This window comes from Oncorhynchus gorbuscha, unplaced genomic scaffold (assembly GCF_021184085.1).
Source record: "Oncorhynchus gorbuscha isolate QuinsamMale2020 ecotype Even-year unplaced genomic scaffold, OgorEven_v1.0 Un_scaffold_510, whole genome shotgun sequence".
Taxonomy (NCBI): Eukaryota; Metazoa; Chordata; class Actinopteri; order Salmoniformes; family Salmonidae; genus Oncorhynchus; species Oncorhynchus gorbuscha.
Genome location: NW_025745342.1, coordinates 91,790 through 105,000, shown reverse-complemented (window position 1 = coordinate 105,000; position 13,211 = coordinate 91,790). Strand labels below are relative to the sequence as shown.

Genomic DNA, 13,211 nt, shown 5'->3' with positions numbered 1-13,211 from the left:
GACAGAGAGATGAGGAGGGTAGAAAGAGAGATGAGGAGGGTAGACAGAGAGATGACGAGGGTAGACAGAGAGACGAGGAGGGTAGACAGAGATGAGGAGGGTAGACAGAGATGAGGAGGGTAGACAGAGAGATGAGGAGGGTAGACAGAGAGATGAGGAGGGTAGACAGAGAGACGGGGAGGGTAGACAGAGAGACGGGGAGGGTAGACAGAGAGACGGGGAGGGTAGACAGAGAGACGAGGATGGTAGACAGAGAGACGAGGAGGGTAGACAGAGAGACGAGGAGGGTAGACAGAGAGACGAGGAGGGTAGACAGAGAGACGAGGAGGGTAGACAGAGAGACGAGGAGGGTAGACAGAGAGACAAGGAGGGTAGACAGAGAGACGAGGAGGGTAGACAGAGAGATGAGGAGGGTAGACAGAGAGACGAGGAGGGTAGACAGAGAGACGAGGAGGGTAGACAGAGAGATGAGGAGGGTAGACAGAGAGATGGGAGGAAGAGGGAAAGAGACGAGGAGGGTAGACAGAGAGATGGGAGGAAGAGGGAGAGAGATGAGGAGGGTAGACAGAGATGAGGAGGGTAGACAGAGAGACGAGGAGGGTAGACAGAGAGACGAGGAGAGAAAGAAGGGGAATGACGTACGATTAACCCTTTGAATGCTTTCTTCTCGTTGATGCGGTAGAGGCCTTCTGTTGACGTGATCTTGATGTGTCTGATGTCCATGTTAAACCTGGAGGAGACAGAGTGAATGAGAATCAGTGTGCGTGTGTGTGAGAGAGTAAGAATGTGTGTGTGTGTGTGTGTGTGTGTGTGTGTGTGTGTGTGTGTGTGTGTGTGTGTGTGTGTGTGTGTGTGTGTGTGTGTGTGTGTGTGTGTGTGTGTGTGTGTGTGTGTGTGTGTGTGTGTGTGTGTGTGTGTGTGAGAGAGAGGAAGATTGCCAGTTGTTAGACATCTCCTTTCTGATTGGCCAGAAAAGAGGCAGGCTCACTTGAGGCTGATTGCGAACTCTCCTCCGTCTTTCTGGCGGACCAGAAACGTTCCGTCCGACCGTGAAATCAGGAGGTTCTTCGCCGCTGACCGGTCCATGTTCCCCGCAAACCTAGAACCCAAATCACTTAAATGACCAAACCTGATACCAGGTGGTACATATCTAGAGCATCAGTATGAGTGATACCAGGTGGTACATATCTAGAGCATCAGTATGAGTGATACCAGGTGGTACATATCTAGAGCATCAGTATGAGTGATACCAGGTGGTACATATCTAGAGCATCAGTATGAGTGATACCAGGTGGTAAATATCTAGAGCATCAGTATGAGTGATACCAGGTGGTAAATATCTAGAGCATCAGTATGAGTGATACCAGGTGGTAAATATCTAGAGCATCAGTATGAGTGATACCAGGTGGTAAATATCTAGAGCATCAGTATGAGTGATACCAGGTGGTACATATCTAGAGCATCAGTATGAGTGATACCAAGTGGTACATATCTAGAGCATCGGTATGAGTGATACCAGGTGGTGCATATCTAGAGCATCAGTATGAGTGATACCAGGTGGTACATATCTAGAGCATCAGTATGAGTGATACCAGGTGGTACATATCTAGAGCATCAATATGAGTGATACCAGGTGGTACATATCTAGAGCATCAGTATGAGTGATACCAGGTGGTACATATCTAGACCATCAGTATGAGTGATACCAGGTGGTACATATCTAGAGCATCAGTATGAGTGATACCAGGTGGTACATATCTAGAGCATCAGTATGAGTGATACCAGGTGGTACATATCTAGAGCATCAGTATGAGTGATACCAGGTGGTACATATCTAGAGCATCGGTATGAGTGATACCAGGTGGTACATATCTAGAGCATCGATATGAGTGATAACAGGTGGTACATATCTAGAGCATCAGTATGAGTGATACCATGTGGTACATATCTAGAGCATCAGTATGAGTGATACCAGGTGGTACATATCTAGAGCATCAGTATGAGTGGTACCAGGTGGTGCATATCTAGAGCATCAGTATGGGTGATACCAGGTGGTACATATATAGAGCATCGATATGAGTGATACCAGGTGGTACATATCTAGAGCATCGGTATGAGTGATACCAGGTGGTACATATCTAGAACATCGATATGAGTGATACCAGGTGGTACATATCTAGAGCATCGGTATGAGTGATACCAGGTGGTACATATCTAGAGCATCAGTATGAGTGATACCAGGTGGTACATATCTAGAGCATCAGTATGAGTGATACCAGGTGGTACATATCTAGAGCATCAGTATGAGTGATACCAGGTGGTACATATCTAGAGCATCAGTATGAGTGATACCAGGTGTAAATAGAACGGTATCATTACTCACCATAGGAAGTCGGATAGGTCGGGAGTTGGTCTCTGGGAAGAGAGGTCAGAGGTCAGACAGTTTTGAGATCACAACCCATGCTTCCTGAAGCACTTAGTAAAACGTATGTTGGTATTTCTATCAATACCAGACACGGTGTAGCCTAAACCCATAACATGGACTCTGATTGGCTAGAGGGGCGGCAGGGTAGCCTAGTGGTTAGAGCATTGGACTAGTAACCGGAAGGTTGCAAGTTCAAAACCCCCGAGCTGTCGTTCTGCCCCTGAACAGGCAGTTAACCCACTGTTCCTAGGCCAGTTAACCCACTGTTCCTAGGCCAGTTAACCCACTGTTCCTAGGCCAGTTAACCCACTGTTCCTAGACCAGTTAACCCACTGTTCCTAGACCAGTTAACCCGCTGTTCCTAGACCAGTTAACCCACTGTTCCTAGACCAGTTAACCCACTGTTCCTAGACCAGTTAACCCACTGTTCCTAACCCCCACTGTTCCTAGACCAGTTAACCCACTGTTCCTAGACCAGTTAACCCACTGTTCCTAGACCAGTTAACCCACTGTTCCTAGACCAGTTAACCCACTGTTCCTAGACCAGTTAACCCACTGTTCCTAGACCAGTTAACCCACTGTTCCTAGACCAGTTAACCCACTGTTCCTAGACCAGTTAACCCACTGTTCCTAGACCAGTTAACTCACTGTTCCTAGACCAGTTAACCCACTGTTCCTAGACCCACTGTTCCTAACCAGTTAACCCACTGTTCCTAGACCAGTTAACCCACTGTTCCCAGACCAGTTAACCCACTGTTCCTAGACCAGTTAACCCCCACTGTTCCTAGACCAGTTAACCCACTGTTCCTAGACCAGTTAACCCACTGTTCCTAGACCAGTTAACCCACTGTTCCTAGACCAGTTAACCCACTGTTCCTAGACCAGTTAACCCACTGTTCCTAGACCAGTTAACCCACTGTTCCCAGTTAACCCACTGTTCCTAGACCAGTTAACCCACTGTTCCTAGACCAGTTAACCCACTGTTCCTAGACCAGTTAACCCACTGTTCCTAGACCAGTTAACCCACTGTTCCTAGACCAGTTAACCCACTGTTCCTAGACCAGTTAACCCACTGTTCCTAGACCAGTTAACCCACTGTTCCTAGACCAGTTAACCCACTGTTCCTAGACCAGTTAACCCACTGTTCCCCGGTAGGCCGTCATTGAAAATAAGAATTTGTTCTTAACTGACTTGCCTCGTTAAATAAAGGTTAAAATAATAAACTATAGCATGACATGTGTAATCGACTTCAAGTCAGTGGTACTCACAGAGATGAAGGGCTGGACCTTACTGCAGGGGAACCAACCCATCTGACCAATCGTCACGTTCTTGCCCTGAGTGACACACACGGCAGACCAATCAGACGACTAGAACAACACGCCGTCTTACAGTGCCTCCTGTAGCACATTATTGTACAGAAATGATTTACTACAAAGCACATGTTACAATGGTATTACTCAATAATACGCCGAGAGGGAGAGATGAGAGGGAGAGAGGGAGAGAGACAGACAAGGCTCTCAAGAGAAGACAGGCTATGTGCTCACTGCCCACAAAATGAGGTGGAAACTGAGCTGCACTTCCTAACCTCCTGCCCAATGTATGACCATATTAGGGAGACATATTTCCCTCAGATTACACAGATCCACAAAGAATTCGAAAACAAATCCAATTTTGATAAACTCCCATATCTACTGGGTGAAATACCACAGTCTGCCATCACAGCAGCAAGATTGTGACCTGTTGCCACGAGAAAAGGGCAACCAGTGAAGAACACGCACCATTGTAAATACAACCCATATCTATGCTTATTTATTTTATCTTGTGTCCTTTACCATTTGTACATTGTTAAAACACTGTATATATATAATATGACATTTGTAATGTCTTTATTGTTTTTAAACTTCTGTATGTGTGATGTTTACTGTTATTTTTTATTGTTTATTTCACTTTATATATTATCTACCTCACTTGCTTTGGCAATGTTAACACATGTTTCCCACGCCAATAAAGCCCTTGAATTGAATTGAATTGAGAGAGATGAGAGAGAGATGCCAGAGGGAGAGATGCCAGAGAGAGAGATGCCAGAGAGAGAGAGATGCCAGAGAGAGAGATGCCAGAGAGAGAGAGATGCCAGAGAGAGATGCCAGAGGTAGAGATACCAGAGAGAGATGCCAGAGAGAGAGATGCCAGAGAGATGCCAGAGAGAGAGAGAGAGAGAGAGAGAGAGGGAGAGATGCCAGAGAGAGAGAGAGATGCCAGAGAGAGAGAGAGAGATGCCAGAACTGGACAAGAAACAGACACTCAGCACACAAGGGGACAAACACCTAACTGGAGGAGACAGCCTCCCCCATACGCCCCACTAGACACTACGACAACATAACCAACAAAAACAGGTCACAACTGCAGCTCTGTCGGACGTTGGGTATGTACATAGTAAATGGTATGCTTCGAGGGGATGTTGGCTATGGACATAGTAAATGGTATGCTTCGAGGGGATGCTGGGTATGGACATAGTAAATGGTATGCTTCGAGGGGACGCTGGCTATGGACATAGTAAATGGTAGGCTTCGAGGGGACGTTGGGTATGTACATAGTAAATGGTATGCTTCGAGGGGATGTTGGGTATGTACATAGTAAATGGTAGGCTTCGAGGGACACTGGGTATGTACATAGTAAATGGTAGGCTTCGAGGGGACACTGGTTATGGACATAGTAAATGGTAGGCTTCGAGGGGACGCTGGGTATGGACATAGTAAATGGTAGGCTTCGAGGGGACACTGGTTATGGACATAGTAAATGGTAGGCTTCGAGGGACGCTGGGTATGGACATAGTAAATGGTAGGCTTCGAGGGGACGCTGGGTATGGACATAGTAAATGGTAGGCTTCGAGGGGACGCTGGGTATGGACATAGTAAATGGTAGGCTTCGAGGGGACGCTGGGTATGGACATAGTAAATGGTAGGCTTCGAGGGGACTCCTACGGTAAGTAGGACACCTACAGCTTGTCCCTTGGCAGTAGGATTGCCACTGATATTCACAGTCAGCCCACTGACACCACTATCAGATCACAGCAACATCACAGTCTACTCGGACAGAGCAATACTCAACCATGAGGCATCAAAGCTGAAGGAACTGAGTAACATTAATAAATGCTATAGATGGAAGGATAGTTGTGTAGAAACCTACCAAAAAAACAAAACAATTAGGCAACAACCAATTCAATCCCTTTTAGACCTGGGCCCTGTCAGATCTGGTCCCTGTCAGACCTGGGCCCTGTCAGACCTGGGTCCTGTCAGACCTGGGCCCTGACAGACCTGGGCCCTGTCAGATCTGGTCCCTGTCAGACCTGGGCCCTGTCAGACCTGGGTCCTGTCAGACCTGGGCCCTGACAGACCTGGGCCCTGTCAGATCTGGTCCCTGTCAGACCTGGGCCCTGTCAGACCTGGGCCCTGTCAGACCTGGGCCCTGACAGATCTGGTCCCTGTCAGACCTGGGCCCTGTCAGACCTGGGCCCTGACAGACCTGGGTCCTGTCAGACCTGGGCCCTGACAGACCTGGGTCCTGTCAGACCTGGGCCCTGACAGTAAATCTCAGTAAGACCAAAATAAAGGTCCAGTCGCCAGGACCACAAATACAAATTCCATCTAGACACCGTTGCCCTAGAGCACACAAAAAACTATACATACCAGGGCCTAAACATCCGCGCCACAGCGCCACATACACGAAGCTGTGAACAATCTGAGAGACAAGGTAAGAAGGGCATTCTATGCCATCAAAAGGAAAATAAAATTTGACATCCCAATTAGGATCTGGCTAAAAAAACTTGAATCAGTTATAGAACCCATTATCCTTTATGGTTGTGAGATCTCACCATATTGTCCTTTATGGTTGTGAGATCTCACCATATTGTCCTTTATGGTTGTGAGATCTCACCATATTGTCCTTTATGGTTGTGAGATCTCACCATATTGCCCTTTATGGTTGTGAGATCTCACCATATTGCCCTTTATGGTTGTGAGATCTCACCATATTGTCCTTTATGGTTGTGAGATCTCACCATATTGTCCTTTATGGTTGTGAGATCTCACCATATTGTCCTTTATGGTTGTGAGATCTCACCATATTGTCCTTTATGGTTGTAAGATCTCACCATATTGTCCTTTATGGTTGTGAGATCTCACCATATTGTCCTTTATGGTTGTGAGATCTCACCATATTGTCCTTTATGGTTGTGAGATCTCACCATATTGCCCTTTATGGTTGTGAGATCTCACCATATTGAGACTTTATGGTTGAGACACATTGAGACTCTGCATGCAGTACTCTGCAAAAACATCCTCTGTGTACAACGTAAAACACCAAATAATGCCTGTCTATACCCGCTAATTATCAAAATCCAGACAAGAGCTGTTAAATTCCACAACCAGAACAGCAACACAATTATACCCAACCAAATCATGAGAAAACAAAAAGAGAATTACTTGACAACAACATCTCCACCCCACAGGGGCCCCACAAGGGTGCGTTCTGAGCCCTCTCCTGTACTCCCTGTTCACCCACGACTGCGTGGCCACGCACGCCTCCAACTCAATCATCATGTTTGCGGACGACACAACAGTGGTGGACTTGATTACCAACAACGACGAGACGGTCTACAGGGAGGAGGTGATGGCCCTCGGAGTGTGGTGTCAGGAAAATAACCTCACACTCAACGTCAACAAAACTAAGCAGATGGAACAGTAGTGGAGAGGGTAGCAAGTTTTAAGTTCCTCGGCATACACATCACAGACAAACTGAATTGGTCCACTCACACAGACAGCATCGTGAAGAAGGCGCAGCAGCGCCTCTTCAACCTCAGGAGGCTGAAGAAATTTGGCTTGTCACCAAAAGCACTCACAAACTTCTACAGATGCACAATCGAGAGCATCCTGGCGGGCTGTATCACCGCCTGGTACGGCAACTGCTCCACCCACAACCGTAAGGCTCTCCAGAGGGTAGTGAGGTCTGCACAACGCATCACCGGGGGCAAACTACCTGCCCTCCAGGACACCTACACCACCCGTTGTTACAGGAAGGCCATAAAGATCATCAAGGACATCAACCACCCGAACCACTGCCTGTTCACCCCGCTATCATCCAGAAGGCGAGGTCAGTACAGGTGCATCAAAGCTGGGACCGAGAGACTGAAAAACAGCTTCTATCTCAAGGCCATCAGACTGTTAAACAGCCACCACTAACATTGAGTGGCTGCTGCCAACACACTGACACTGACACTGACTCAACTCCAGCCACTTTAATAATGGGAATTGATGGGAAATGATGTAAAATATATCACTAGCCACTTTAAACAATGCTACCTTATATAATGTTACATACCCTACATTATTCATCTCATATGCATACGTATATACTGTACTCTATATCATCTACTGCATCCTTATGTAATACATGTATCACTAGCCACTTTAACTATGCCACTTTGTTTACATACTCATCTCATATGTATATACTGTACTCGATACCATCTACTGTATCTTGCCTATGCTGCTCTGTACCATCACTCATTCATATATCCTTATGTACATGTTCCTTATCCCCTTACACTGTGTATAAGACAGTAGTTTTGGAATTGTTAGTTAGATTACTTGTTGGTTATTACTGCATTGTCGGAACTAGAAGCACAAGCATTTCGCTACACTCGCATTAACATCTGCTAACCATGTGTATGTGACAAATACATTTTTGATTGGATTTGATTTGATTTGGTTTGGCTTGGTGGCTGAAGTTAGCTGGGCCAGGGGTTAGGGTTAAATGTAGGTGTTAGGTAAAAGAGTTAAGATTAGGGTTAGGGGAAGGGTAAAGGTTAGGGTTAGGAGAAGGGTTAGGAGAAGGGTTAGGGGAAGGGTAAAGGTTAGGGTTAGGGGAAGGGTTAGGAGAAGGGTTAGGGGAAGGGTAAAGGTTAGGGTTAGGAGAAGGGTTAGGGGAAGGGTTAGGGGAAGGGTAAAGGTTAGGGTTAGGGGAAGGGTTAGGGGAAGGGTTAGGGGGGGGTTAGGGGAAGGGTAAAGGTTAGGGTTAGGGAAGGGTTAGGAGAAGGGTTAGGGAAGGGTAAAGGTTAGGGTTAGGGGAAGGGTTAGGGAAGGGTTAGGGGAAGGGTTAGGGGAAGGGTTAGGAGAAGGGTTAGGGAAGGGTTAGGAGAAGGGTTAGGGGAAGGGTTAGGAGAAGGGTTAGGGGAAGGGTAAAGGTTAGGGTTAGGGGAAGGGTTAGGGGAAGGGTTAGGGGAAGGGTAAAGGTTAGGGTTAGGGGAAGGGTTAGGGGAAGGGTTAGGGGAAGGGTTAGGGGAAGGGTTAGGAGAAGGGTTAGGGAAGGGTTAGGAGAAGGGTTAGGGGAAGGGTTAGGGGAAGGGTTAGGGGAAGGGTAAAGGTTAGGGTTAGGGGAAGGGTTAGGAGAAGGGTTAGGGAAGGGTAAAGGTTAGGGTTAGGGAAGGGTTAGGAGAAGGGTTAGGGGAAGGGTAAAGGTTAGGGTTAGGGAAGGGTTAGGGAAGGGTAAAGGTTAGGGTTAGGAGAAGGGTTAGGGGAAGGGTAAAGGTTAGGGTTAGGGAAGGGTTAGGAGAAGGGTTAGGGGAAGGGTAAAGGTTAGGGTTAGGGAAGGGTTAGGAGAAGGGTTAGGAGAAGGGTAAAGGTTAGGGTTAGGAGAAGGGTTAGGGGAAGGGTAAAGGTTAGGGTTAGGGGAAGGGTTAGGGGAAGGGTAAAGGTTAGGGTTAGGGGAAGGGTAAAGGTTAGGGTTAGGGAAGGGTTAGGGAAGGGTAAAGGTTAGGGTTAGGGAAGGGTTAAGGTTAGGGTTAGGGGAAGGGTTAGGAGAAGGGTTAGGGAAGGGTAAAGGTTAGGGTTAGGGAAGGGTTAGGAAAAGGGTTAGGGGAAGGGTAAAGGTTAGGGTTAGGGGAAGGGTTAGGGAAGGGTAAAGGTTAGGGTTAGGGGAAGGGTTTTGGGTTAGGGGAAGGGTTAGGAGAAGGGTTAGGGGAAGGGTAAAGGTTAGGGTTAGGGGAAGGGTTAGGAAAAGGGTTAGGGGAAGGGTAAAGGTTAGGGTTAGGGGAAGGGTTAGGGGAAGGGTAAAGGTTAGGGTTAGGGGAAGGGTTAGGAGAAGGGTTAGGGGAAGGGTAAAGGTTAGGGTTAGGGGAAGGGTAAAGGTTAGGGTTAGGGTAAGGGTTAGCTAAAAGGGTTAGGGGAAGGGTAAAGGTTAGGGTTAGGGGAAGGGTTAGGGGAAGGGTTAGGGGAAGGGTAAAGGTTAGGGTTAGGGGAAGGGTAAAGGTTAGGGTTAGGGGAAGGGTTAGCTAAAAGGGTTAGGGGAAGGAAATTACCAAAAAACAGCTGCCAGATGTATGACCATATTAGAGACACATATTTCCCTCAGATTACACAGACCCACAAAGAATTTGACAACACATCAAATGTTGATAAACTCCCATATCTGTGAAATTCCACAGTGTGCCATCACAGCAGCAAGATTTGTGACCTGTTGCCACAAGAAAAGAGCAACCAGTGAAGAACAGAGAGAGAGAGAGAGAGAGAGAGAGAGAGAGAGAGAGAGAGAGAGAGAGAGAGAGAGAGAGAGAGAGAGAGAGAGAGAGTGACGGTATCTCCACCCTCCCACACACTCATACTACAGGAAGCATGCTCTGCCTGCACCGTGTGTGTGTGCGTGTTTCACCTCCCACCACGTTAGGTCGGCATCGGCTCTTGTCAGTTCGATGACATCACCCATCGAGAGGTGCAGTGGTTGGCCGAACGCTACAGGGGGCGGAGGTAAACCATAGTACTCCTGACACACCTCCATTGTAGGAAGGCCTGAGAGAGAGAGAGAGAGAGAGAGAGAGAGAGAGAGAGAGAGAGAGAGAGAGAGAGAGAGAGAGAGAGAGAGAGAGAGAGAGAGAGAGAGAGAGAGAGAGAGAGAGAGAACAAACACACCCCACAGAGCCACAGGACAGCAACACAATTAGACCCAATCAAATCACGAGAAAACAAAAAGAGAATTACTTGACACATTGGAAAGAATTAACAAAAAAACAGAGCAAACTAGAATGCTATTTGGCCCTAAACAGAGAGTACACAGCGGCAGAATACCTGACCACTGTGACTGACCCAAACTTAAGGAAATCTTTGACTATGTACAGACTCAGTGAGCATAGCCTTGCTATTGAGAAAGGCCATCGTAGGCAGACATGGCTCTCAAGAGAAGACAGGCTATGTGCTCACTGCCCACAAAATGAGGTGGAAACTGAGCTGCATTTCCTAACCTCCTGCCCAATGTATGACCATATTAGAGAGACATATTTCCCCCAGATTACACAGATCCACAAAGAATTTGAAAACAAATCCAATTTTGAAAAACTCCCATATCTTTTGGATGAAATTCCACAGTCTGCCATCACAGCAGCAAGATGTGTGACCTGTTGCCACGAGAAAAGGGCAACCAGTGAAGAACAAACACCTGTTTTAATGATGATTTATTTTCCCTTTTGTATTTTTGTTTAGTTCACTTTTGTTTATTATCTATTTCACTTGATTCCACAAATAATTTGAAAAACACATCCGATGTGGATAAACTCCCATATCTACTGGGTGAAATACCACCGTGTGACATCACTGCAGCAAGATGTGTGACCTGTTGCCACAAGAAAAGGTCAACCAGTGAAGAACAAACACCGTTGTAAATACGACCCATATTTATGTTTATTTATTTTCCCTTTTGTGCTTTAACGAGTTGTACATAATTCTAACACTGTATATATACATATGAAATGTGTATATTTATTTGAAACTTGTGAGTGTAATGTTTACTGTTCATTTTTATTTGTTTATTTCACTTTTGTTTAGTATCTACATCACTTGCTTTGACGATGTTAACATATGTTTCTCATGCCAATAAAGCCGCTTGCTTTGAATCGAATTGAAATGAGTTAAAAAACGTTCCCATTCTAATCTAATCCCAACTTGATTCAGTTCTATAATGTTACTCTACTTCTGGGATCCTCACCTGGACTGGCTTGTCTGTGAGGAGCTGACTTCTTATTCTGTAGGAACAAGAAAGGTCACAGATATACAACCCACTAGAACAGACTCACAGATATACAACCCACTAGAACAGACTCACAGATATACAACCCACTAGAACAGACTCACAGATATACAATCAACTAGAACAGACTCACAGATATACAATCAACTAGAACAGACTCACAGATATACAACCCACTAGAACAGACTCACATATATACAATCAACTAGAACAGACTCACAGATATACAATCAACTAGAACAGACTCACAGATATACAATCAACTAGAACAGACTCACAGATATACAACCCACTAGAACAGACCCACAGATATACAACCCACTAGAACAGACCCACAGATATACAACCCACTAGAACAGACCCACAGATATACAACCCACTAGAACAGACCCACAGATATACAACCCACTAGAACAGACCCACAGATATACAACCCACTAGAACAGACCCACAGATATACAACCCACTAGAACAGACCCACAGATATACAACGCACTAGAACAGACTCACAGATATACAACCCACTAGAACAGACTCACAGATATACAACCCACTAGAACAGACCCACAGATATACAACCCACTGGAACAGACTCACAGATATACAACCCACTAGAACAGACTCACAGATATACAACCCACTAGAACAGACCCACAGATATACAACCCACTGGAACAGACTCACATATATACAACCCACTAGAACAGACTCACAGATATACAACCCACTAGAACAGACCCACAGATATACAACCCACTAGAACAGACTCACAGATATACAACCCACTAGAACAGACTCACAGATATACAACCCACTAGAACAGACTCACAGATATACAACCCACTAGAACAGACTCACAGATATACAACCCACTAGAACAGACTCACAGATATACAACCCACTAGAACAGACCCACAGATATACAACCCACTGGAACAGACTCACATATATACAACCCACTAGAACAGACTCACAGATATACAACCCACTAGAACAGACCCACAGATATACAACCCACTAGAACAGACTCACAGATATACAACCCACTAGAACAGACTCACAGATATGTTCCGAGCTCACACAGTCATTACTCAGTAGTATTGTGACACGCTGCCAGATAAAGAGCCTCTGAAAGGAGCCTTACCTTCTTCACGTTCCCTGAGTGGTCTGAAATACAGAGCATAACACAGCTGAGTGTACAACACTACACACACCTGCAGAAAACATAGTGTCAAAGAAAACACACACACACACACACACACACACACACACACACACACACACACACACACACACACACACACACACACACACACACACACACACACACACACACACACACACACACACACACACACACACACACACACACACTCTACCTGAGTTGCGCCCGCAGCCTGGTACTCTTCCCAGACATTCTTTATGAGCGGCCATTCTGCAACGACTACAACGATACCCCTGGAAGAATATCCCCCTGAGAGAGAGAGAGAGAGAAGGAGGGAGGGAGAGGAGGGAGGGAGAAAGTATAGAGAGAAAGAGACAAAGACAGAGAGAGAAGGAGGGAAGGGAGAGAGTATAGAGAGAGAAGGAAGGAGAGAGAGAGAAAGAGAGAGGAGGGAGCAAGTATAGAGAGAGAAGGAAGGAGAGGGAGAGAGAGAAGGAGGGGAGGAGCAAGTATAGAGAGAGAAGGAAGGAGGGAGAGAGAAAGAGAGAG

At 46.2% G+C, this 13,211-nt stretch overlaps 1 protein-coding gene across 13 annotated transcripts in view; it reads right to left on the bottom strand.

Annotated features, from left to right (window-relative positions):
- LOC124018429 (proto-oncogene vav-like) overlaps window positions 1-13,211 on the bottom strand; it is an 85,040-nt gene that overhangs the window by 6,181 nt on the left and 65,648 nt on the right. For all 13 annotated transcript variants that reach the window (XM_046333750.1, XM_046333749.1, XM_046333741.1 and 10 more), the window contains exons 17-24: window positions 12,877-12,971; window positions 12,642-12,664; window positions 11,456-11,492; window positions 10,130-10,266; window positions 3,694-3,759; window positions 2,384-2,415; window positions 989-1,099; window positions 643-730 (exon numbers count right to left, since the gene is read on the bottom strand). In XM_046333750.1, the coding sequence (XP_046189706.1) occupies window positions 643-730; window positions 989-1,099; window positions 2,384-2,415; window positions 3,694-3,759; window positions 10,130-10,266; window positions 11,456-11,492; window positions 12,642-12,664; window positions 12,877-12,971 (589 nt within the window). The remainder of the gene's footprint in view (window positions 1-642; window positions 731-988; window positions 1,100-2,383; window positions 2,416-3,693; window positions 3,760-10,129; window positions 10,267-11,455; window positions 11,493-12,641; window positions 12,665-12,876; window positions 12,972-13,211) is intronic.